General features: G+C 45.1%; 2 protein-coding genes across 2 annotated transcripts in view; both read right to left on the bottom strand.

Moving 5' to 3' along the window:
* Positions 1-1804, bottom strand: part of LOC146639181 (CD81 antigen-like) — a 28885-nt gene extending 27081 nt beyond the window's left edge. Inside the window, exon 1 of the mRNA XM_085355141.1 lies at positions 1642-1804. Coding sequence (XP_085211267.1) covers positions 1642-1707 — 66 coding nt within the window. The 5' untranslated portion in view covers positions 1708-1804. The remainder of the gene's footprint in view (positions 1-1641) is intronic.
* Positions 1805-14140: 12336 nt separating this feature from the next.
* LOC146639180 (tryptophan 5-hydroxylase 1-like) lies at positions 14141-22543 on the bottom strand. Its single transcript, XM_085351194.1, has 10 exons — positions 22388-22543; positions 22055-22238; positions 21867-21967; positions 21723-21790; positions 21439-21635; positions 17348-17483; positions 17063-17189; positions 14992-15087; positions 14460-14593; positions 14141-14318 (listed from the first exon to the last, which is right to left on the bottom strand). Exons 1-10 carry the CDS (start codon positions 22541-22543, stop codon positions 14141-14143), a joined length of 1377 nt encoding a protein of 458 aa, XP_085207320.1.
* Positions 22544-26020: the final 3477 nt, after the last annotated feature.

The following is a 26020-nucleotide window of genomic DNA, read 5'->3' as shown; positions in this document are numbered from 1 at the left end:
CCTGAGCGCGGCGTTTTAGTGAGAACAAACATAAAACATGAGGTGGAGGTGGTGGGGGTCACGAGGAGATCATCAGCTGCATTGATTCCAGGACTCGACGCGACTTTTTTAAAACAATAAAATCTAATTTTTGCCTAAATATCTAAAAGGTTTTAGAAATTACAAACACTGTTACACTGTAACGGGATAAAAGGTTCCACACTTGCTCACATACGCGTTTGTTTACCGTAAACAGCTGATAAGAAAATAGCTGTGTAAACATGTGAAAATAAAACTGTTTCTATGACAACAGCTTATCCAACGACCTAACCGACGGTGATGATAAAGCCGCTGATTTCTAAGTAAGTTTATCATCATATAACAGCTGCAGGTCGGCCATCAAAGGAGTGTCAAACATAAGGTCCAGGGGCCAGAATTGGCCAGGCAAACACTCTAATTTGGCCCACTGGACAGCTGTGGTAAAAGTGAAGGAGGGTTAAAGTTTGGACTTTTAACTGTAGTTTTGTTAGTGTCACAGATTTTCCTGCCAATAAAGATTTAGAGCCTTCAGCGCTCGACCGATGACACAAAGAACCAACGACCATCGCGGGATTGAGGTTTTGTTAACCCGGCTCACACAAACAGAGCCTGGCTGTGCCGAACCCGCTTCAGAGGCTGGTGCTGTGTTTGGAGAGCGGCTACCTGCCTGCTGCTGCTCATGTGGTTTGACACTAAGAGCGCCTCGGTCAGCTTTAGGAGATGTTTGGGGGTAAAAGGCAACAACACCGCTCGCTGACAAAGAGCGAGCTGGGAGTGGCCATCACTGATACCTGCGAGAAACGGCAGAAGCCGAGGAAGAGCCCCGCCTTCCTTATGATGCCAAAGGATGATGCTGGATTTATTTCTGATTTAAAAACTCGCTTCTTGCTCTGGAGACGCTCCCGGTGGGACGGCTCAGACTCCTCTGTGGTGGCGTGTGGACTCCGCCCATGAAATGGTGCAGAGCCTCTGTTTGCTATGGAGGGTTGCTTCACTTTCACTTTTAGTAAGGATGTAAAACAGGGATCGTCTGACTTTCTGTTCAGCTTTCCAGGACTGCAGCTCGGCGCTCCTGGACTTTCCACAGAGCAGAGAGAAGAAACCATGAGCAGCAGCAGGGGGAGGAGGAGGAGATGACAAACTGCCCACAAATGTTTCCACCATCCATTACCCAACAGGCTTTGACTCATCCAGTGGAAACCCCTCCACCCACCCATCCTACCCACACACACACGCACGCACGCACGCACGCACGCATACAGGAGGATGTAATCCACACAAAGCCGCACACCAAACACACCAAACTTCCAGCTCCGACTTTTCCTGCCACACAAACCGAGCAGTGAACATCGCCCGCGGTCACACACCTGATCTGTCCCCACCTGTGCACGTCGGCGCACAGCACCCACACTTTGCCTCGGAGGTACAATGTGGTTACGTAAGCAGAGCGCGCGCACGACTCCCCCACGACTCCCGCGCTGACGGTGATTTCCCCACCGCGAGCCCCTGCTGCCGACAATGTGCGCGCGCGCGTCCCGGAGCAGGCCTCGCGGTAAATGGGTGGGGGACGTGACGATGTCCAGCAGCTAGGGGACACACACAGACACACGCGAGCGCGCTCACCCAGAAGATGAAGTTGAAGAAGAAGAGCAGGTATTTGATGCATTTGGTGCAGCCTTCCACTCCCATGATGCTCCGGGACTCGGTCTGTTCGGCGCAGAGAGGCACGGCAAGAGGAGCAGCAGAAGGACGAAGCGACGGTTCAGGAGAGAGCTCAACACTGGAATGAAGCTCGCACACCGAGGCAACACCCAACCCCTCCCTCCTCCTGGCAGCCAAACAGCGTCCAATCGGAGAGGAGCGAAGCGCGGGCGCAGCCAATCAGAGCGCAGGGTGGTGAGAGCGAGCCAAACTAACCCATTGTGTTAATGAGTCGCAATTTAGTTACATTTTATTTACAAACACAGAAACAGACGGTAAACACACCCTCCCGATTACGTCATCGCCGAAGGCTCTCTCTTTCTCACTCACTGGAAGGAGACGGGGGGGGTCACAGGGGCTCTCCCGGGGAGAGGAGGGGGCTTTCAGAGGGACAGCAGGGGGGCGTTACGGCTGAAGATAACAGAACAAAAAGTAATCAAACGAAACTAAAGCATTTTTTAAACCACTCGATTATTTAAGATAAGATAGAACTTTATTAATCCCTCGGGTGGGTTCCTCTGGGAAATTCGACTTCCAAAAAGCACAGCAACGACCGAAGTTACAGTTACAGAATTGTTATATATATATATATATATATATATATATATATATATATATATATATATATATATATATATATATATATATATATATATATACACACACACACACACATATATAAATACAGAGACAAATATAAATAAAATATACAAAGGGGATAAATAGAATAAATAGGAATAAAAAATAAAAATACAAGTGAATTGCACATTTCAAGTATTGAGTCTATTGCACTGTTGACTATTTACAAAAAGTATTGCACAAGGTATTGTACAGTGAGGTGAAGAGGCACTACAGCTTAGTTGTTCCCCCCTCCTTTGTCCTCCTGTCTCCCCTCCCTCTCCCCTCCAGAGAGGAGTTAAACAGTCTGATGGCGTGTGGGACAAAGGAGTTTTTAAGTCTGTTAGTTCTTGTCTTGGGGAGAAGCAACCTGTCACTGAACAGACTCTTCTGGTTGTTAATGGCCGTGTGCAGAGGATGCCCAGCATTGTTCATAATGTCCATCAGTTTCTTTAATGTCCTTTTCTCTGCCACTGTCACCAGAGTGTCCAGCTTCATGCCGACCACAGAGCTAGCCCTCCTGATCAGTTTCTCCAGCCTGGATGAGTCCTTCTTTGCTGTGCTGCTCCCCCAGCACACCACAGCATAGAAAAGTACTCCAGCAACCACCGACTGGTAAAACATCCTCAGGAGCTTCCTGCATATATATATATGTGTGTGTGTGTGTGTCTGTGTTTAAACCCTTTAATGTGGTTGGCTCCATGACCACATGTTAGCCTTTTTGGCCCAGAGTGAGAGTTTCAATATTCAGGCTGCTGTATTGTGTGTGTGTGTGTGTGTGTGTGTGTGTGTGTGTGTGTGTGTGTGTGTGTGTGTGTGTGTGTGTGTGTGTATTGGGTTGTTTTGTTTTTAGAGCAGGAGTTATGTTCTAAAAATAACCCACAATAACTGAAACCCGCGAAGTAGCCGACTTTATTTACAATGATTACAGATGTTTTAAGGCTGTAAAACCCGTCACTACACACTTTAGACACTTTTCTCAGACAGGCATGAACATTTTCAGTTTTCTCTCTTGTTTATACGCTCAAAGTTCAAACCTTCGTAAAAAACAAACAAACAAGTCCAGCATTACAGGATGAAACCAAAGACACCCGCACGTGACGACGTCTCGTCAACATTGTTGTGCTTGTTGGGGAGAAGACTGACAAACGTACAGTCCAGCACTTATGAGTCACACTGTTAGGATGGAAGATTTATGTAAATGTGACGAGCTGAACGCACTCTGTGCTGTACAGGAGACACGTGCATGGGACTGATGGACAGTAGGGGTGCAACGATATTCGTATCGATATTGAACCGTTCGATACAGTGCTTTCGGTTCGGTACGCATATGTATCGAACAATACAACATTTGTAATTTATTTTATCAATTTTCCTTCTGACGATGCTGTCTGTGTGGAGCGCTCAGTGAATCTGCGTTCGACTACTCCGCCTACGCTGCACTGTCCAGCGCAGATCCACTGAGCGCTCAACACAGACAGCATCGTCAGAAGGAAGAGCGCAGGGCAAGCTAGCGAGACAGAAGTTAAGCTCTCCTTGCAAGATGGACCTCCCCCACCCTCATTCAGATCTGGCGTTTGGAACTATTTTGGTTTTCATGTGAAGTATGACCCTGAAGGTAAGCGAGTCATGCACTAAAGTAAAACAGTATGTTGGATGTGCCATGCAATGCTCAATTACATTGGTGTGAACTAGTGTGTTAGCGCAGTTAGCTCGTTAACTTGTTGGCCGTCTAGCCCCACGCACGGAGCGATCGGCGGTAGCTCGTTAACGGAGATTTGCCGTGTTGTGGCGTTAAGGTCATTTCAACGAGATTAACCTGAAAGCACTAGTGGGAACACAACGAATATGACTGCACATTTACGCCGACATCATCCTAGTGCAAAGACAAAAACAACAAGCATGCTACTAACTTTAGCCGAGTCACTTAGACAGCTGTTAGCATGTGATTCTCCTTATGCTGCTGAGAATATAGCCCAGAAGAAGCAGATAGTATAGCTTTTATTTTGGAAAGAGCCATTTCTCTGTAATAAACTCTCTTTTCCAAAGATGAGTGATTCCTCAATCAGATACAGGGCTCGCAATATCGCTAGCCCGACGTCCCGGGGCTAGCGATTTTTTTCAGTCGGGCTACCAAAATCTATCTCTGCCCTGCCCGTCGGGCTATTGTAGGAAGGAAAAATATATGTCAATGCTTTTGCATTCTTTCAGAAATGTAGCTGGGTAATTATGTCATTGGCATCGGTGAGCCACTGTCAATATGTGACATATTGAAGTCGCGTTTGAATTTGCGCTTGTTTTTTTGCTTTCACTTTGCAATCGTGCGAACTGTGTATAGAGAGCGACAGCACTGATCTGTGAGTGATGATAATTTGTGCACCAATTCCTCTGACATCGTCTTATTAATCGTTAGCTTACTATGCAAACATGACAAGTGAAATCTCCCGCAGCTTAAACATGTGAGAGGTTGATCGCGCAGAGAATCGCTGAGCTTATGTGAGTGAGCGTGTAAAAGCATTTCAGTTCTGCTGAGCCAAATAAGACAGGTCAGGGTGAAGAAGTGACAGCCAAAGAAAAGCTTACCACAAAACGGAGAAGTTATGACAAATCAGACTATCAGGCAAAAAGAAAGTGCAGCTTTATGGTTTCATGGACAAAATAATTTCTGTGGCTGCAATATGATGAGCTAAATAACCAGGGCTGCACATAAGTGGTCCGCAGGTGCGCATTCGCTGTCAAAATAAAAAACACGCACAAGGGTTAGGGTTAAATTTAAAAACTGTACTTATATTTATAATTTTAATAAATGACAAATTAAAAATGCATGAACATTTTTTTGTATTGAAAAAATATCGAACCGTGACACCAAAGTATCGAACCGAACTGTGAATTTTGTGTATCGTTGCACCCCTAATGGACAGTGGTCCACAGCCAATCAGGACGCAGAACACAATGCGCTGTATAAAAAAAGACAAAAGGGGGAAAAGTATGCAAAATTGCACAAAAAAATCAGCGAAACAGCGAGGCTGCGAAAGATGAACCGCGATATAGACCGCCAGGGCTGGACTGGGACAAAACATCGGCCCACCAGGTATTATAGGAAAAACCATAAAGCCTTTGATTGAGAACAAACGCTGTTGTCACAGTGATGGACGCTGTCTTGTTGGTATATATGCATCAGTCTAATAAACTTAAACCTGCACCATCCTCCCTATTCTGGTATTCTAAACAGTACCTGAAAGTAGACTGTTGGTCGAGTTAACCTCCTGAACTATCTACAACACATGGTGAAAACCTGACATTGAGACAGAGAAGACTAGAGGTGAGACATGATCATTACTGATGACAGATTTAGATATATTTGCATAAACCATTCATTTGCCACATCAATAAACAGCATGACAGGGCAAAATATTCTTTCTAACATGGCAACCTTTAAAAAGTGAAAAGTGACAGAAAGACAGGTGAGAAAGAATAAAACTGACTTTTTGATGGCATTTTACACACAGTACTGGTGCAGTATCTAGAAAATGTGGGAAATACTGGCATCATATACAGGGAGTGCAGAATTATTAGGCAAGTGAGTATTTTGTCCACATCATCCTCTTCATGCATGTTGTCTTACTCCAAGCTGTATAGGCTCGAAAGCCTACTACCAATTAAGCATATTAGGTGATGTGCATCTCTGTAATGAGAAGGGGTGTGGTCTAATGACATCAACACCCTATATCAGGTGTGCATAATTATTAGGCAACTTCCTTTCCTTTGGCAAAATGGGTCAAAAGAAGGACTTGACAGGCTCAGAAAAGTCAAAAATAGTGAGATATCTTGCAGAGGGATGCAGCAGTCTCAAAATTGCAAAGCTTCTGAAGCGTGATCATCGAACAATCAAGCGTTTCATTCAAAATAGTCAACAGGGTCGCAAGAAGCGTGTGGAAAAACCAAGGCGCAAAATAACTGCCCATGAACTGAGAAAAGTCAAGCGTGCAGCTGCCAAGATGCCACTTGCCACCAGTTTGGCTATATTTCAGAGCTGCAACATCACTGGAGTGCCCAAAAGCACAAGGTGTGCAATACTCAGAGACATGGCCAAGGTAAGAAAGGCTGAAAGACGACCACCACTGAACAAGACACACAAGCTGAAACGTCAAGACTGGGCCAAGAAATATCTCAAGACTGGTTTTTCTAAGGTTTTATGGCCTGATGAAATGAGAGTGAGTCTTGATGGGCCAGATGGATGGGCCCGTGGCTGGATTGGTAAAGGGCAGAGAGCTCCAGTCCCACTCAGACGCCAGCAAGGTGGAGGTGGAGTACTGGTTTGGGCTGGTATCATTGTCATCCAGGGAAGACGGACGTTGTTTTGCTGTGCTGTATTTTTATGTGAAGTGTATATATTTATTTTTTATATTGCATGTATTTTGTGCAGTGTTTTATTTAGTTTGCATGTTTTTAGTTGCCGGCAAATTGTCCTGGAGAGACTCCGCCTTTTCCCCCGTTTTTACTAATTGGACACACCTGAGAGAAAAGAAAAGGTAATTTACAGAGTGCTCAGGGACACATAAGAGGTTTGGAGCCGGTGTTCAAAAAGGATGCGACACGAAGAATGCGAGACAGACAGAGAAAAGACACAGACGATCAGAGGGGAGAGCGAGAGACGATCCGAGAGTAGAGATGATCAGATGAAGCAGATGACCAGCGACTGGGGAGTGAGAGATGACCAGCGACTGGGGAGGAAAAGAGATTACCAGCGACTAGGGACGCGTAGCGGCAGTCTGGTGGCAATAACGACAAGAGCCAGCTCGTGCACTGCGGGAGAACAGAAGCAGTGAGACCGCGGTGCCGATTGCAGTTTGAGGAAGCGGCGGGCGGAGTTGAGAGCTCTGCCCACCCGGGTAAGTCTTTGACTTATCCTTTTTATAAAGTAAACTGTCAAAGGAATAGTGACTGCCGCTCCCTCCCTTCCTTCAGTGCACCAGGACGTGGAATGCGGGGAGGAAGGCGAGGACTCCGCTGGGTTTCCCTCTTTGACTACTACGCTGGACCTCTTAGTTTTCTGTGACTTTTAGGCCGTGGTGGATTCCACTGGACTTTTAATGTTGTGTGTTATTGATTTTTATTGTGTCTTCCCTTGGCCAAGGTTGTTTTAATTCATTTTACCTTTTTAATTATTTAAACATAATAAATTATAAATTTAATCTTACAGTTTTGTTTCGTGTGCTTTTCCCTCGGCGGCTCCATTGCTCTGCCCGTTTTGAGGAAGGTTTCCTTCCTTTAAAAAACACAAATCACCTGTGGAAAGAAGATAAGAGAAAGATAAAAATCAGCCTTTCCGCCCCGTGTTACATCATCAAAGATGAGCTTGTGGGGCCTTTTCGGGTTGAGGATGGAGTCAAGCTCAACTCCCAGTCCTACTGCCAGTTTCTGGAAGACACCTTCTTCAAGCAGTGGTACAGGAAGAAGTCTGCATCCTTCAAGAAAAACATGATTTTCATGCAGGACAATGCTCCATCACACGCGTCCAAGTACTCCACAGCGTGGCTGGCAAGAAAGGGTATAAAAGAAGAAAAACTAATGACATGGCCTCCTTGTTCACCTGATCTGAACCCCATTGAGAACCTGTGGTCCATCATCAAATGTGAGATTTACAAGGAGGGAAAACAGTACACCTCTCTGAACAGTGTCTGGGAGGCTGTGGTTGCTGCTGCACGCAATGTTGATGGTGAACAGATCAAAACACTGACAGGATCCATGGATGGCAGGCTTTTGAGTGTCCTTGCAAAGAAAGGTGGCTATATTGGTCGCTGATTTGTTTTTGTTTTTGAATGTCAGAAATGTATATTTGTGAATGTGGAGATGTTATATTGGTTTCACTGGTAAAAATAAATAATTGAAATGGGTATATATTTGTTTTTTGTTAAGTTGCCTAATAATTATGCACAGTAATAGTCACCTGCACACACAGATATCCCCCTAAAATAGCTAAAACTAAAAACAAACTGCAAACTACTTCCAAAAACATTCAGCTTTGATACTAATGAGTTTTTTGGGTTCATTGAGAACATGGTTGTTGTTCAATAATAAAATTATTCCTCAGAAATACAACTTGCCTAATAATTCTGCACTCCCTGTACAGTACTTACTTCTGAAGAAATTATGTTGGGACCCTAAAAAAATTACTATGTACAATAATGGATTTCTATACATCTCCCAGCATCTGGCCCATAAAAACAAAAAATCACCATTGGGCTTACCGACCAGTCCACCTACGGGGACCGCTGTGTGTGTATATATATAAATGTGTGTGTGTGTGTGTGATACAACCATGTTCCACAGTTGTCGTGGCTTCTGTCTGAGAAATCTCTTTACATTTGAAATGTTCATCCCTGATTTATTTTGTCTTTTCCTTCCTCTGTTTGTCTTCTTGTTTCTGGATTTTGTTTTTTTGCTTCGTCCTGTTGAATTTTTGCTGTCAGCCTAATGAAAGCTTATCTTTCTTACTTTATCTGGCTAGTGTCCTGTTGTGTCCTCTCGTCGTTCCCTACAGATACCGAGACCACGAAGTGCTTCAAAACAAGTAAAAGGATTTGGAGTCATTGACGTGACAGCGTGAGAGGTCTGACTCAGCCCTGAATCCAAGTTTTACGTACATTTTGAGGTGCGTCACAGCTGGATATGACGGCATGCATCAGTTTGTCTTTGATGACTGAAAAGCAGATTTAGTGGCAGTTCCCACATGACTCATGAGCAACTTAAAATGTGAGTCAAACATTATTCCCGGGTTCCGGCTGGAAGGTTTGGAGTCCAGGGGGATTTCTCTCTGGCTGGCTGAGCTTCAGCTTTCAGTTTCATGTTGATTGAGCTGTACGGGGCTTTGTCACATCCACACGTGCGTATCTAAAATACACCCACTGTGGATTCAGGTTTGTGCGGTTCGTGTACAAAGTGACTCGAGCTCTGAAAGTGTAAAGAGTGTTTTTCATGATTGTTTACAAAAATGAGTCACATGCTGGGCCCGGATGATGCTCCAGATCCTGCACATGCACAGAAGTGGTGGAAATGACACAATCTGCAGTTCTTCCTGCACACGTGGCTTCAGGTAAAGCAGCCGTGGCTCTGTCGTTTATGCACATGTATGAAAAGAAAAGCCTCCGTTTGTTTTCCAGCTGTTCTTCTTTAACACACTGACTCCATATTTGTTCCTTGTCATCCGAGCGCCTGCGTGGTGAAGTCGGGGTTTTCCTACGACACCTGAAGATGTTCAAATTCAAGTCTGGTAAGAGTCAGAGCAGAAACATCTGCTCAGCAGCACCGAGTCACAATCATGGCTCCTCCTACTGGCCACAGGAAATCAACAATATGTGATAAACTTTATCTGATCTCCAACATCACCTCATGAGCACAGGAAGCGATTTGTTTGTGCAACAGCTAATAGTCAATAGAGCGTCTCGAGATGCTCCAGGAGAGACGAGCGTCTGATAAACTGAAGCTGTCGGCATGTTTGGGCTCTTCCACGTGACGCAGCAGTTTGATCAGACAGGTGGTGTGCTGCTCTTCAGCCGTTGGGTGTAGTTCCACCCCCCTTCGTGCTTTGGGTGGACGAGGAACGCTGTAGCCAATCACCTTCCAGCTGTGGGTTTGTAAGCAGCTGTTTGCAGTAACACTGGGGGACTTTGTCCTGGACTCTGCTGTGTTGTTGGAGTCACTGGTTTGTCTTTTTTCTGCTGTTGACAGAGACTGAGAGATGACCTCTGACCTTTGGTTTGTGAGCAGTGTGTGTGTGTGTGTGTGTGTGTGCGTGCGTGCAGCCCTGTTCTGAGTCTAAATTTAAACTCAGAGTTTTCTGTTCCTGTTTTTCAGGCGACTCTGATCACAAAGCCGTCAATGAGTCACCATGGCGACCGATAAATAAAGAGCAGAGACATTTTTAGCGAGGCCAGAATTATGAATACTGGTCGGTTCAGAGTTCAGAATAAATCCTCCGTGATCACTTCCTCTGTCCTGTCATTGATCACTGATCGATTAGAAAGTCAGCTGTGTTTTATGTCACAAATATTTCATGTTTGGAGAGATGTAAACTCTGATACGAGCTGTGAGATTCACAGGATGTGAAACAGAGAGTCAGGCAGGAGGGGAGGGGTCAGCCACCTGCCAGGTGAGGTTTCGTCTCAGGGTGAGCAAACTCAGAGACTCCAGTAAATCCTGAAGTTCTCCTGAGAAACGACTGAAATGCTGAAGAGCTTCGCCTCCTCGTCTCCATAACTTCAGGTATCAGGATGAAGCACGGTGGATAAGCTGTGCAGGATGTGGACGTGATGATATTTGAACAGATAATATTCATTCTTGACTTCAATACTCAGTGATTCCTAACAACAAGCACGGCTCTCATATATCAAAGCCACAACTTCATGTCAACCATTTTCTCTCGCTGCTGTTTAAATTTGACTCTTTGCTGAATAGAACGAGCACTAACAGTCCAGCTTCTCTGAACACTGGACCTTGTACACAAACTTCAGTTTTTCCCTTTAATATGACACCGCTGGCTTTTTAGCTGCCTCCACCAAAGATCCACCAATCAGCTCGGGACGTGCAGCGCTGTGTTAGCGTCCTTTCAGGCTCCTGGCAGCTCTCACTGCTGACTTTAAGGGCTCTTTGTGGACTCTGTCCTTCTACATGTGAGCTCGTAGTCTCTGATGAGCATCACAGTCAGTGACAGGACTTTAAATGATTGGTCAGTGTTTCCTGTTGGTGTGAAGCATCCTTCCAGTTTGCATCGGTCTGATTATACACACAGTATTTTAACTGTGATATACCTGAAGTGATGTACAGGCCACATTTAAAAGTTTGGTATCAAACTTTCAGTCAAGCGTGAAGTGAAACATGTTTTTAAAATGTAACTTTAGGCTGTTTTTTGCAGGAACACCCTAATAAGGTTTCATATAAGAAAAGAACTACATACAAAATCTTTACCTTCACTCGTTATCAGAAGCACAAAGTTTCTAATAATACGTTTCTGAGCCCAAACCCAGCTGCTCTAAACGCTTTCTATTCTTCGACCTGTCTGATGTCACAGAGGGAATAGGAGCCACACCCACCCGCCGTTCAAACCTTTTGGTTTACATAAGAAATGTATCTTACCTGCCCCTCCCTTCCTTCCCTCCCCATCTCCAGCTGCCTCCCTCTTCCCGCTCCACCACAACCACCCACACATGCAGGGCCTTGGAGTAGGGGTATGTCACCAGGGTGCAGAGGAGGCTACCCCCCCCTCTGTCCCCTTCTGGCTGCCTCTGCCTCAATTTTATCCCACAACTTAGACATTCACATTATTCACACCCTCATTACACATACATATAGGATCTTGGGGGTGGGCACAATCACGGAGTCCAAAGTACCATCAGGGTGTATACCTCACCCCTGGCATCGTTGCCCACCTCTCAATTTTAAATACACGTAGACATTGAGGGCTAGCAGGAGGGACCATGCGCTTACCTGCTGCTCTCTGGCAGGTAGCTCCAAGCCCTCCTGGGTTTTAATTGCACCTTAGAACACACATGCATCAACATTACAATGAGCGGGTGGAGGGAGGTTTGGAGTCTTCTCCCACCCCCATTCTCTGCGACCTGCTGGAGCGGGAGGGCTAGGTGGAGTTGGCCGTCCGACTGCGGTCTGGAGTGTGGGGCCTCCCTGCTGCTGTGGAGTCGGGGCGGTCTGCCTCTCCCCACCGCAGGGAAAAGGGAAACACCACCTGGGTCTGGGTGCAGTTCCCCCCTCCAGGGGCAAGGGTACCTAGACCCGGTTTGTAGAGTACGCTTGGGGAGTGTGATCGTGTGTACAGCGTCTCTTTATGTCTGTCTCCACGTTGGTTGAGTGTGGAGTGAGTGCATATGAGAGCATGAGGGTGGGAATGGATGTTTGTATCTGTGTGTGCCTGTATGTCTGTGTCTATATGTCAGGCTGGGTGTCAGACGCCACCTCTCTGGGGACATCTCAGGCCCTCCAAGGTTTGGAGGCCTATCTCCACCCACCACCACTTCCCCTGCCAGTGGCGGACTCCCTCAGGTGTCGGTGCGTTGGTGGTTCTTTGTGTCTGGGGGTGGGTGTCCAGGTACACACCGGCTCACTCCTTGGCGGCCGCTTATCGGGGCCTGGAGCCTGGGGCTCGCTCGGGCCCCTTCGGAGGTGGGGTGCCCCCGGCCTCTCGGCCTGGGGCTCGGTCACTCAGGCACAGCTGGCGGCCGGCGGAGCTCACGGGCGCGTCACTGCAACTCCCCCTGACTTCTGCTCCGCGGCTGCTGAGTGAGCCCTCATCTGGGACTCTCCTCAGCTCTTACTGGAACAGTGGCGCGGCTGCCCCTCTGTTGGTCTTCCTTGGTCTCTTGTGTTCTGGGGGCCTCTGGATGTCTGGAGTTTTGATCTCCTCCATACCTGCTTCACACCCTGGAGGACGGGGCTGTGGCCCCCCCACACCCTCTAGCAGATCATTACATGGAGAAACCTTTGGAATACAAGCGCGCTGATCCACACAGGTATGCACACGGGTGTTCACTGCTCGTAGACCCAAATTACACCTTTCTTGGCTGCTACCTCGAAGCACATCTGTCCTGCGTGCTGCACAACAACATTGAATATTTAGTATTTACTGCTGTTTACACTTAGCTAGATTAATGCGATGGTGTTGTGTTTAGTATGTTGCTTTGTTTCTTTTTTTGCTTGTTTTCTATTCTTCTCTCAACAGGTGATCCAGGAGATTTTTTATTTTTTTTCTCCCCCCCTTTCTCACTGTCCCTCTCCCCTTCTGTTTTTCCTTTCCGTCCTCTTTCTTTCTCCCTTTCCTATCCCTCACTCATGTCTGTCCCGTCTGTAACATCTGAAAATAAAATATAATAAATAATAAAAACAAAGATCGACCAAATGGACCAATACGGCAATGCCACGATGATCCATTTGGCAAAGTAAATCCATTGGGTATCCTTGTTGGTCTTCAGACAACAATTCTGATGGCTAAAGAACCAAATGGGACAGGCAAACAAAAAAGAAAAGAAAAAAAAAGAAAAAAGAAATGTATCTTAAAGGGGGAGGAGCTAAAGGGATGAGCTGAGGAGTCGCAGGAGGCCCAGCAGGTAAAGAAGGATTATTCTGAACTATGAATCATGCAAAGCTGCTCTGGGAGAGAGAGTCCAGGAATAAAAAGATGAAGCTGGAGATGAGCAGAGGTATTTAACCGACTGTTCCCAGTCACAAGCTGAAGGTTCTGCTCTGTGACAATATATCTGTGAGCTATTTTTAACCAGCGAAGTGCTTTTATGGTGCTGCTGGTACTCTGCTGTGGATACTGGTGGGGTGGCTGAGTGGCGCCCTCTGCTGGTGTGAAGCATGCACAACTAAATGCTGCTCTTTGCACATCCAGCAACACTTTGTTGCTTTAAAAGTTGTTGTGAGGCCTCGTGTAGGTGTGTGCAGCTGATCTAATGGACACGGGTGCTGTGTCGCATTAAATGCCGCAGTAACTGAGCAGCAGCACAAACAGAACCAGGATCAGATCACTGCAGAACTCTCACACACGATTATGTGTATTTTATAGATCATCACACAAATTCACATGATTACAGGCAGATTATCACGGCACACGTGCCGCATTTTTACAGCTCAGCCTACAAACAATAAATGTGTCCTAGCGAATGTTTCAGGAGGCCCCTCCCCCCTCAGGAGGAGGTGTCGGCTTTGTTGCAGCAGAAGTAGATTCAGAGCAGAAGCAGAGGCATAGAAGCGGTGTTCGGCTGTCAGCGGCTTTACTGTGAGCACCTCTTTACACGCTCTGCAGTTTTTTGCTGAGTCGGTTCAGAGCGTCTTCGACGATGTCCAGCTCGTGCCGGATGTCCTTCACCATGCTGTTGATGTTGTTGGTGTCCTCCAGAACGTCCACGCTCTGAGTGTAGGGGTCGTAGCGTATCGTGAAGGGACGTCGAAGGGTCTTGGCAAACTCCCTGCAGACACAGCACACACTTTACATCCTCAGCTGAAGCTCTCACATCGGCTCAGAACCAAAATCAGGGACAAGCAGGGACATACAGGGTCAGGGTTCACGGTGCGTCTCACACATCATGTGGGGAAAACTTGCAGCTCACCTCATTTTGTTCTTGGCTTCCTCAAAACTGTCGGCCACATAGTAAACGTGCTGAAACGTGGTGATCATGCACTCCTGGTTGCAGGTCACCGTGGGGTCAAAAGGAAGGATGTTGACACTGCTGGACAAAGCGTGCTAGGAGGACAGACAGACACGTGCACAGATGTTTTAGATAGAGTCCAAACTTACTGAAACCTGAGCGCAGGTGACTGCTGCGTCAGGTAACTAGCTTAGCAACGGTTGGTGTCAGCTGGAGGACGCTCTGTGCTGCTTCTACCAAAACCAAACACTGAGAGCGAGTCGTGAGTGCAGTGAAGTAAAATCTTACATGTTGAAGTTTTAAGCATCAAAACCTGGAAATACTCAAGTAAAATACAAGTACACAAAAATGGGAGGAGTTTTAAGATGGTGTTTTTATGCCATGTGGATTTTTTTAACCACTCAGTGGGTTTAAGAAAACACAAAAATCACTAATAATCTGAGTCCTTTTAAAAATCGTCAGATGAAGGTGCAGTGTGGAGGTCGGAGGTCACCTGGAGTTCACTGACGGAGGAGAGGAGCCCCGCGCCGTACGCCCTCAGCCTGCCGTCCTGCTTACAGAGCCCAAACTCCACAGTGAAGAAGTAACACTGGAACAAACAGGAGGACACCGACATCAGCTCAGAGCGCCACTGCACGCGCTCAGTCAGCAGCGCTCATCTGTCTGTTTGGTAGATTAAAGCCTGGTGTGGATGAAACTGTGGACAGGTGAGTTCACTGAAATCATCTGCTTCTAGTTTTTCACATTTCGTTCCAGTATTTATATTTACTGAATCCTTCTTCATGTTTTCTGTTCATGTTGAGCTCAGCAGCATCACATTAGCGCTAACTCAGCATGCTGTATACACGTGTCAGTAGAATATTGTATTTCTTTAGTCAGTATAAGCTTTTAATGATATAAGTTTACTTGTGATAGAATGCTGCATGATGATCATTTCCTAGCTTAGAACTGATCGTACTTTTCATTGTTCTGGACTGATTGTTCTTTATGGAACGTGTTCTGATATTTGTATCTGAATCTTCCCACAGCGATAGTAAGAAGTCAAACAAGCAGTCCTGACCTCGCACACACACACACACACACACACACACACACACACACACACACACACACACACACATGCTCACGTCAAATGTATTCATTTTTCTTGTGTATAAATAAAGACAAGTGCAAGAACAGAGCGTGCATTTCACAGGGCCCCACTCTGATGTGAGCGCTCTGCGAAACGCCCTTGCAAGTTAAAACTGCAGCGTCTGTTTGTGTGTTTTCTCCTCTTAGACTCTCAGCTGAAGAAGTGTCATTTAGAATAAATCTCTTGACAACACGCATACTGACAATCAGCGGTTTTGAGTCTTGATTATATTAATTTATTCTTATTCTTTTTTATTTTCACAGTTTGCACCTTCGATCCAGGAGGACGATATTTCGTCCCACTGTATACCTGAGTGTATACAGTTGGGTTGACAATAAAACTCGACTTGATTCAAAGACTCAGGACAGGAAGGTTTAGGGCGGGGCCGTCACTGACGATGACCTTGGTGGGTTCAAGCTACCCAGATTATAAACCAGGTGGAAGTATAAAGGACAATGGTCCACCAGGGGGCGGACGTTCACCCCGGGGCGAGCGCACACTGAGAATCGCTCAAAGTCACCTGAACAAACTTTTCACATGAATATTTTGAACCTGAAGGAAGAATTTTGTAAATGCATCAGCTGCTGAGCAACACTGCTTATTATGAGGAACTCTGAATATACTGTAAGTAAGAATTGCTGTGATTGGCTCGTTCCTCACTGATGAGAAGCCTGGTGGTGTCACCTGGTGGTGGAGATGTAGAAATGCAGCAGAGGTTTGGAGCAGGAGCTCAGCAGGTGATTAACAGGACAGGTAACCACGTACATGCACCTCTATACATGCACCAGCCAATGACACGCTGCCACAGCTGTAAGATAAACAGGCGTGTTTCTGTGAGGATTGCCTGCTACTCAGGAGCTCGATTCTTACGGGGAGAGGGAGAGGAGACCCTGAGAGCACCTAATCCAGGTGTCCTTCACCTTTACGTGTCAGTCAGTGGTCTGTTTCACTCCTATTGGTAGTTGCCTTAATATTTAGACATGTTCAACTCAGGACACGCCCACTTCACAACACTAACTCCATATTTTGCCTCCAGCTCACTGAGGTCATCAGCCCAACCTCTCACCTGCTACTGCTGCCCTGAGTCTTCCTGTCCCCTTAAGAAGAACTGAGAACTTTCTATCAGATTTAAGGCCCTATTTCTGTCATGTCTGAGGTCCCTCATGGTTTCATTCCAGCTTTCTGTTTGCGCTCTGTCTGTAACACTGTGAGAACTTTGTTAACCCTTTGTGACGTTTGCTGTTTTGGTTCTTCGTTTGCAGATACGTGTCCATGTAAAGCACTTTGGTTCAACTTCTGTGGTTTTAAAATGTTCTGTGTAATAAAACTGACTTGACAGCCTTATGAGCCAATCCCTTCATATGTGGGGGGAGCCATGTTGTTCCCGCCTCATCCAGGTGTATTTAGGGTGAGTCGGCGCTGCAGCACTCACCGTGGCCAGTTTGTTTACATCATCATCTGAAGCGCCAAGCGACGCCAAACCGAGCTCCTGAGAGAACTGAGCGAAGCTGGGCTCGGCAAGCAGAGGCACGTGACCCAGCAGCTCATGGCATGTGTCTCTGCAGCACGCGCACACACACACACACACACACACACACACACACACACACACACACACACACACACACACACACACACACACACACACACACAAGGCTTTAGAAATATGAACAAAATAATAGTGTGTGTGTGTGTGTGTGTGTCTTTGTGCACTCACGGTTCAGGTGTGTACAGAGGCTCTGAGCTGTGGCGGACATACTGAGTGCAGTGGAAGACTCTGAAGGCCAGGCCTGCCAGGAAGTCTCTGGGGGAGAGGTAACCGGCAACGGGCCTGATGATGAAGCCTGAGCACTCTGCTCAAACACACACACACACGCACACACACACACACACACACACAGACACACACACACACACACACACACACACTGTCCATCTTAATCTAAACAGCGACCAAAAGATGACCAGTTAACCAAAAATAAGAAAGCCAGAACTGAAGAGGAGTAAGATTAGACAAAGACTCAGGCACCAGGATGAGGGTACTGAGGATGGGAGAAAATAACAAAGGATAGAAGTAAAAACACAGAAAGGTAACAAGGACTTAACTGTCAAAATAAAACAGAGGCACAAAGATCAAACCACACAGAAAACAGGAAGGACGCAGGCAGAGGGGTTATTAGGGTTACCATGACAGCTGCAGTTCATGTACCGGCCAGCAGAGGCAGCAGCGAGTCAGTCCCCACAGACTCCCATGTTAAAACTTTCCAGCAGAAATAACCATGTTTACAGCCTGATACACAAACTGTTTGTTCTCTAGAGATAATTCCCCCTTAATAATAACTAAGGACGATTTTATAACTCACATGTTTAAATGGTATTAAGGCTCTAAGTTTGCATTATTGGGGGCGTGGCCTCTTTGACTGACAGGTTGATGGTGGTGACAGGTGGCTGTAGCTGCTAGCTGTCTGCTAACTGGATCTCTGGACCTTGGTTGTGCTGTTGGAGCATTTTAATGAAATCATGTGACCAACAATATGGCTGCTGTGGGGTTTATGGGCTCAAATTGTGGTCATAAATATTTTGTACTTGTAAATCAGGATTTGTATGTATAAAAAGAATTTGTGTGTGCGTAAAAAAGATTTGTGTGTGGACATACGTGTGAAACTCTGCACTCAAGCTTCAAGTTACAAGTACAAATTTTGACCCTATTTTTCTTCCTTTCAGCTGATTGGTCAATGTCATGTCAATCACAAATGTAACAATCCAATCAGAGAACAGATGGGTTTGGATGTCGGAGGGGCGCTTTTTGAACTGCAGGTCCTTGAAGGATAAAGGCTCCAAAACAATCAAACTGGTTTTGCCCATTATGTGCGAAACCAGAAAAAGTGCCTGAAAGCTGCAGTGGGAAACATCGGTGTCACTCTCCTTGTTTTTGGCTCAGATATTCAGCAGCTTGGAAACAACTGCTTGCAGGGCTCTAGGGTGCGACCACATTTTTCAATGGTGCAACTAAAAAAAATCCTACGTCGCAGAACTCTGAAAGTCTCCGTGTGGTCAACAACAGACAGACATTATGCCTCTATCGTGGTCTAAACCAATCAGAGATAGCCAGGGGCGGGACCTCTCTGATTGGCCGTGATCCAGTTGAGAGTGCAGGTGGATAGAGATAGTGATGATAAATTCGATTCTTTTTACTGAATCGAGTTTGAATGAGTCACTCACCAAAGTGAATTGGATTTTGAGTCATTTGAGTCACTGAGTCAGTTGACCAGAGAGTGCAAAAAATTTACATTTTCACTGAAACTTAATTTGTTTCTCTTTTCATGTAAATCCTGCTGCTAAGACGAGTGATTCGTTTATGCTACGATTCAGCGCAGCAAGGGAGGGGGTGAGTAACTCAAATGTGCTGTTAGCATGTTAGCAGAGCGATGCTACTGTGAGCTGAGGAGCTATTGTGTTGATGTGAGCTTCTACTCAGGGTTTTTTCTTCCAGTTCAGAGCAGGAATGTTTTTGTTAAGTTAATGTTTTTTTGACTGTTGTTTTTTCCCCCACAATTTTAATTATAAGTTAGATATATTTCTACTAATGATATTAGTTTGCTAACAGCAACAGGGATGAGTCAGTGAGTCAGTTGGCGTTTTGTGAATCATGATTCACGAGTCAGTAAAGTGATTCTCGAGTATTGAACGATTCGTTCATGATTCGCACATCACTAGATAGAGAGAGGTGAGTGGCTTGAATAAAGCGATAAAGCTCTCAAAACCATTTCAACAACAACCAAACAGTAAATGAGAGCAGGTACACGGATTCCACACAAAGACGTAAACACAGAGCGGACCGACGCATCAGAATCAGCTTTCTCTTTCTCGGCTTTCTCACCAGACGGCCCGTACACGGACACGCCGTCGGGGCTGAAAGCCGACAGCTCACTGATCCTGATGCATCGGCCGGTCCGCGCTTTGTGTTTACTGTTTACGTCTTTTTTGTGCTCAATTCTGAGCTGCAGGTTTTGTGTCTCTCCAACCAAAATTCACTGAAGCAGCAGCAAAAGAAGATCAAACTACGCTTCACATTTGATAAACGTCATCGTCATAAACATCATCAGTTGATAAACATCTTCTCTGACTTTTGCTGTTTTGCTTCCACCACGATAAAATCACACTTCATGCACAGCTCTCTCTCTCTCTGTGTGTACTTCAAGAACAGTTTCCCATCTCAAATCTAAATTTTTGCGTTATTCATTCGCTTATTACCCATATTGCATAATTTTATAATAAATGATCAGAATTATAATGTTTCTGACTGTCTGAGGCAAAACTGAATCGAATCAGGACCTCGTGAATCGGAATCGAATGGATTATAGAAATCAGTGATGATACCCAACCTTAGTGAGCAGCCTAGGCCCGACAGAGTGGATGTAGCTGTGGGTAATAAAAAAGATGAAAAGAACGATTGATAACTTTTTTGTTATGTCTCCGTCTGATCTGTCTGAAATTCATAGCCAGCTCTGACACGGTGCCATCAACCTCTGAGCGCTGAAAAAGCAGCAGTGTGTCCAGAAACACATTATATGCTGCGATAAATGCCCTGTGTCCCCTCTCCCCCCGGCCTTTCAGCAGCAAACAGGTCGTCAGAGTGATGATTAAGTTTAACATTGTCTACAACATTACCAAAGAGTGCCAACGCACTTTAAGCACAAGCAGTTTTTCAGTAACTTCTCTTTCTGGTAGAAATGTGCTTCAAATAAAGAACTTTGTGTTGACAAGATTGTTAGTTAATCATTTACAAATCAATAGTGTCTCTATGGACTGAATTTCCCCCCAAAAAGTGTTAAGCGCCCAAATTTTGCACTGAGAGACTGCAGCACTAAGAAAAAAAGTTAGGCGCACCAGTGCAACCGTGACAAAAAGTTAGTCTAGAGCCCTGGCTTGCATTTGACGGTCAGCGATGGGCAGTAACACGTTAAGGTAACACATTACTGTAATCCGATTACTTTTTAAAGTAACGAGTAAAGTAAGGGATTACTATTGCAAAAAAGTAATTAGTTCGTGGTAACAGACGTGTGCAGTTCAACAAGGGATAATGTGCAGTGCGGGAGAGAGTACGACCGTGCAGCATTTAAAGCGTGGAAGTACTCACATTACTTTGAGTTTGATTCCTTACAAAGTAACACAAACGTTCGCGTCTGCTGTGCACTCTGCGTGGAAAATGAAACCTTAAACTTCTGAGCAAGTACCGAGAATGCTGGCATGACCGCTGAGGCACACCTGCACCGGGCAAACCTCCACCCGCACCACTCCTGCTAAACACGTGAAAATAGATTTAAGAGCGACAGGACTCAGTGCTGCTAAGTTTTTGATTTTATTTATTTTCTGCTTTGTTTTACTTGCATCTATTAGAAAGAGTGTAAACACAAAACAATTATTTTATTTTAAATGCTGGAATGTGCAGAAAATAGGTTTAAATGTTAAACACATTTCTTCAAGTCAAAGACAGCTGCATACGATTTAATTTTTCCTTGATGCATAAAGTTAAAGATTCAAACTAATAAGACACGTTTTAAAGAGACTTTTTCATTAGATTCAGTTTTATATGATGGATCATGCAGAAAAAATAGAATTGGGCTGAAAGGTCGCTTTATTACCTATTCAGGTTGTGTATCGTGTTTTTTAAAAGTAACTAAGTAACTAATTACTTTTGAAAATAAGTAATCAGTAGAGTAATGGGATTACTTTTTTGGAGACGTAATCAGGAATTAATTAATGGTCACTTTTCCAAGTAACTTGACCAACACTGTTGACGGTTACCTTTAAGGAAGTGCGAGACGTCCTCCAGCTGGGGGATGTTGTCCTCGCTGTATTTGCAGTACTTGGTCAGCAGTGGGAGGTTCTTCAGGTACTCCCTGCAGGCGTGGCTCGGGTACAGCTTGTGGAGCTCCCTGAACACCACGCCCCAGGTACGCACCTCCTCTGCAGTGTAGTCCACACGAGGGATGGGCTCACCGCTGTGAGAGACGGAGTTAAAGGATGAAAGCCCTTCTAGGTTTTTATTATTAACTTCATTAATGAAAACATCCATAAGAGGAACTCACTGTTTGTAGTTTACAGCTAAATCAGAAAAATATTGTCTTCGTTTTCTGTATATGTTGTCCTTAAATCCCTGCAGGAACAGCAAAACCTCAGTCGGTTACCGAGTTCACGCTACATTTCAGAGCTCTGTCCGATGACGCACATACCGGATGATCTGCATCAAGTTCAGAGCCGTACATCAAAACCCTGTTTGCACACAGGTCCAAGTCTGAGATCTTCTTGGGGAACCACGGCACACCGGGCACATCTGAAACACAGTCAAGACACACGCAGACCTGTGAAATAACTCATTCCTATCACAGCTACTGTTTAGTCAAAGTACGACAAGGTGTACCGTCCTCGGGTAGAGCGGAGCCGTCGAACGGCGAGATCTCCACGATGTCCGTGTGCTTCCTGAGCAGCTCGGTGAGCTCCTTGAACTGCTCGTGGTCGGTGTCGCAGTCCACAAAGATCTCAAAGTCTGAATTCCTTCGTTTGGACTTCCGGGACTCGATGTGGATGAGGTTGACGTGTTTTTCCTGCGAACACACACACACAAACACACACAAACACACACACACCCAAAGAAGATGCTGTAAAAGCTTCTGATCACATTCATTCCTGGCCAGTCACATGCATCCTCAGAAAACACCATATCTGTGTCAACATAAAGAAAATGAAACCTCACCTGGAAAAGTTTCAGTGCCTTTATAAGACCACCGACTTCGTTTTTCAGAGTGAATATGATGGTTGTCGAGCCTCTCCCAAAGCTGCTGGAGACGGTCCTGTTGTCCAAAGACCTTCCTCTGCGAAGCTCCTTTCCTTCTGACTTCCTGGCGTACATGCTTCTCTGGATTTCAGCGATACAAATATGAAATTGATAGTGATGGTTCAGTAAGCTTGCTTTGGCACTGGCTGCATCAGAGAGTCGTCTGGTAGGAGTACGACGTGAAGGTCGTGACAGGATGAGTCTCCGGCTGTTCTGTCACTCTGCACGGCGGCTGCTGCCTTTATGAAGCTGCAGCAGAGGGGAGGGCGCTCCAGAGATGGATGTTCATCAGGAGGAAGATCAGCATCACGCCATATACATCACAACACACGACGACACGTCACCACCTGTTCACTAATTGTTGAGTCAACGTGACGATAAAGTGTTACTGTAACCGTCCTTTAAAATACACGAACGCATGAACTTTACAGTAACTGTGAACGACTTACTGTTTGCTTCATGGCAACCGGTTTATAGTACTGTGTACTGTTTGTGTACAATGAATTAAATATTTACTGTATTTATGACACATTTTAATTGACACTGTTTCAGGATTAACATCCCTTATTAGTTATAACAATAGAAGCGTATGACTGTAATATAAAGTCCCAGGTTATACATATTATATTTTCAGTACCTGAAACACTCACATGTATCTAAATCAAACTGATAACATAGTTACAGTTTGAATGGAGAGAGAACAAATTATGTTGCAAGTATTTGAATTAATGAGTATCCAACATGTTAACGTTAAAGGCTGCATCATAGAGGACAGCAAACTTTGCTTTCTTTCACTGAACTCACAGAAATCACTTTGAGCTGCAGCTGTTGGTTCCTGCTCTTCTCTCTTCTGTTACAAATGAAGACAGTTGAACCCTAAATGCTGTAAACGTGGGAATGAAGAGATTCCTGTTTGTCTGTTTGCTGACTGTGTTTTTATGCGGTGATTAGCCACGGGACAAAATAAAAGAATTATTTATAAGACAGAAAACACACAAAATCTTTTCAAGTAACAAATACTTTAAAGAGCAGAGTATTATCAGTATCCTGACCTCCTGTCCTGGACTCTAGTTACACAGTACTCACAGGTGCAGACAGCTGAAAGGTGAACCTGGAGACGCTGTTGAGTCATTTTAAAGAAACTTCTGGTTATGAATGCAGAAATTATATTTATGGTTCTATTTTTTGAAAGTTTACCATCATTTTTTGTTCAGTTCTGTTTTAATATTAATTTTTTTTTACATATTCAGCAGGTTATTTTTGATCTTTCGGGAGGTAAATGGACTGATTCTTATACAGCACTTCTCTACTCTCCCAGAGTACTCAGAGCGCTCTATACAACATGTCACATTCACCTTTTTCTATGATTTTAAGTGCTTACTGACATTCACACACATCCATACTCTGATGGGTCAGACAGCAACTTAGGGTTAGTAGCCCAAAGGCATGCGGGCCAGGCGGGGGTCGAACTACCTCCTGAGCTACAGGGGTTCGTATACTCTAATACAGACAAGATCCCTAATAGTCACGTGTAACTACAGTGTAAGGAGGGGAAACAAACTATAAATCTGTATCAGTGTTTTATTTTACCCAGATAATAAGACTCGGAGCGACCAGTCAGTGTGAGCAGACACTGATAATAATATTGCAAAAGGACTGTAAAGCGAGCCGAGCTTTTTATTGATAAGACTTCAAAACCTATCAACTGGATCTCGTGATCAGGAGTCATCGCTCAGGACATCACCTCTGTCAGAAAACAGAGGGCGGGTCTGAGTCACCTGTGGAACCGAAGCCTTAGTTATTCAAACTGAACCAAATTCTTCTTTATTTTTCTCCAACAAAGAGCAACTTCAGTTTTACCAGCGGACGTTTTGCACAGGTGGCATCTTATCGCAGCATCATGCTGGAGCTCCTGAGAGCGACACAAATGTTTGTAGAAGCCGTCAGCATGCCGAGGTGCTTGATTTGAAACACCTGAGTGAAATGATGTGGACAGGTGAGGGAATGCTTTTGGCAGAGCAGTTTGTTTTACACAAAAAAACAAAGGTTACACTGTGAGTTAGAAGTTTCCACCAAAGGTTTCATCGCATGTTCGGTTGCATGTGGTCATAACCTCATACGGGGGGGGGGGTAGCTCACATTGGCCATGTAGTCCGTCTATAACGAGTAATTGTAGTTATAGCGAGAGACAGGAAGTCTCTATCTGCTTCTCTAATTTTGTCTAAAACTGCAGCCTGACTCCAGCAGGCTCCACATGAGGCCTGGCGTATTTAAACACATTTACGGCCGGACGTGACCCTCAGCAGCCCTCTGAGATGAACGTCACTGATGCGGGTTTGCTGCTAACTGCAGCCATGATTTTCTGGGCTGCAGATCTGAGTCTGATGCTGCTTCTTTGAAAAGCTTAATGAGAGTCAGACTCAGAGTGTGATCCATCTACTGTCTGTTTATGCGATTAGAGAGCCCAGGCCTTTGTGCAGCACTGTCTGCTGATGCTGTATGTGTTTCTGTGCAGGCTCGTTTTTTTACTGCTTTACCTTGTTACGCACTGATCTTCATTCACATGAATGAAATAATGCACATGAAATACAAATATAACTTCCAGCATGAATCCGAATGCAAAGCCGACTCTAAAAATATCCCAAAATTACTCCAAAGATGCTAAGGCCCAGTAACGCTGCAGACCAGCACCTGAGGAATAACGGAATAAAATAATCAGAGTGTGTAATTCAAGCGAAAACTAGTGAGAACTGTGAAGGCCTGAGAAGTGTACGGTTTTAGGACTGAGCCTGTATCAGTGCAGAGACACGAGTCCATAATTACACTGGCTGTGTGAAAGGTTTTGTCCAGCCAGCTCCAAACGTTTGGACCTTGACGTGTCTCGGACTGTTTGTCACTTTCATTTGGAAAGTCTGTAATTACTCCACATAACTAAGACACATGTTCCACCATAGACATTACTGCAGTTTAACTGAGGCTCAAATAGAGACAGGAAGAAGAAGAGCTTCACACAGAAGGAAGTCTCTCAGTTTGAAAAATTAGCCAATTATTTAGACAGTGTCCTCATTAATTCATCGATATGCTTATCAAATTTCAGAAATTCATCCATCATTTCTCTTCCACTTATCCGATTCAGGGTTGTGTGGGCGCTGGGGCCTATCCCAGCTACCACAGGGCGGGAGGCCTGGTACGTCCAGGACGGGTCGCCAGTCTGTCACAGGGCCTCCAGAAATTCATCAAAAGATGAATCTCCGCCTTATAACCCAGCTGTTTGTCTTGATGTCATAACGTCAATTACAAAGAAGTTGGGGCGTTTATAAAAGTACATAAAAACAGAATGCAAGTCACAACATATCAAATGTGTAAACTGAAAAAATGAATAAAAGTTTTAATAAAAAAGACTGAGTGTGAAGACAGCAGTCTCCCAAACATCTGGGAGCTCTCCCGTCCTCGGTGCTCATGCTCCAGATGTTCTGGGCCGCTGAAAGGTGAGGACTGGGCCGGGTGCGTTCACTCAGTTGAGTGGGTAAAGCGAACATGTTTGGGACGCGG

Source organism: Diplotaxodon limnothrissa, linkage group LG1 (genome assembly GCF_057381915.1).
Source record: "Diplotaxodon limnothrissa isolate DT_005_m linkage group LG1, D_limnothrissa_male_GT1.1, whole genome shotgun sequence".
Classification (NCBI taxonomy): domain Eukaryota; kingdom Metazoa; phylum Chordata; class Actinopteri; order Cichliformes; family Cichlidae; genus Diplotaxodon; species Diplotaxodon limnothrissa.
This window is presented reverse-complemented; position numbering and strand designations above follow the sequence as displayed.

What these genes read in the sequence shown, in the direction of transcription:
- LOC146639180 (XM_085351194.1), bottom strand. Translation starts at nt 22,543, where the DNA reads ATGTACGCCAGGAAGTCAGAAGGAAAGGAGCTTCGCAGAGGAAGGTCT. An exon ending in CGTCTCGCACTTCCTTAAAG is followed by an intron (nt 17,484 to 21,438) that starts GTAACCGTCAAC and finishes GTGTTTGAGCAG; the next exon opens with AGTGCTCAGGCTTCATCATC. An exon ending in ATGTAAACAAACTGGCCACG is followed by an intron (nt 15,088 to 17,062) that starts GTGAGTGCTGCA and finishes TGTTTGTTCCAG; the next exon opens with TGTTACTTCTTCACTGTGGA.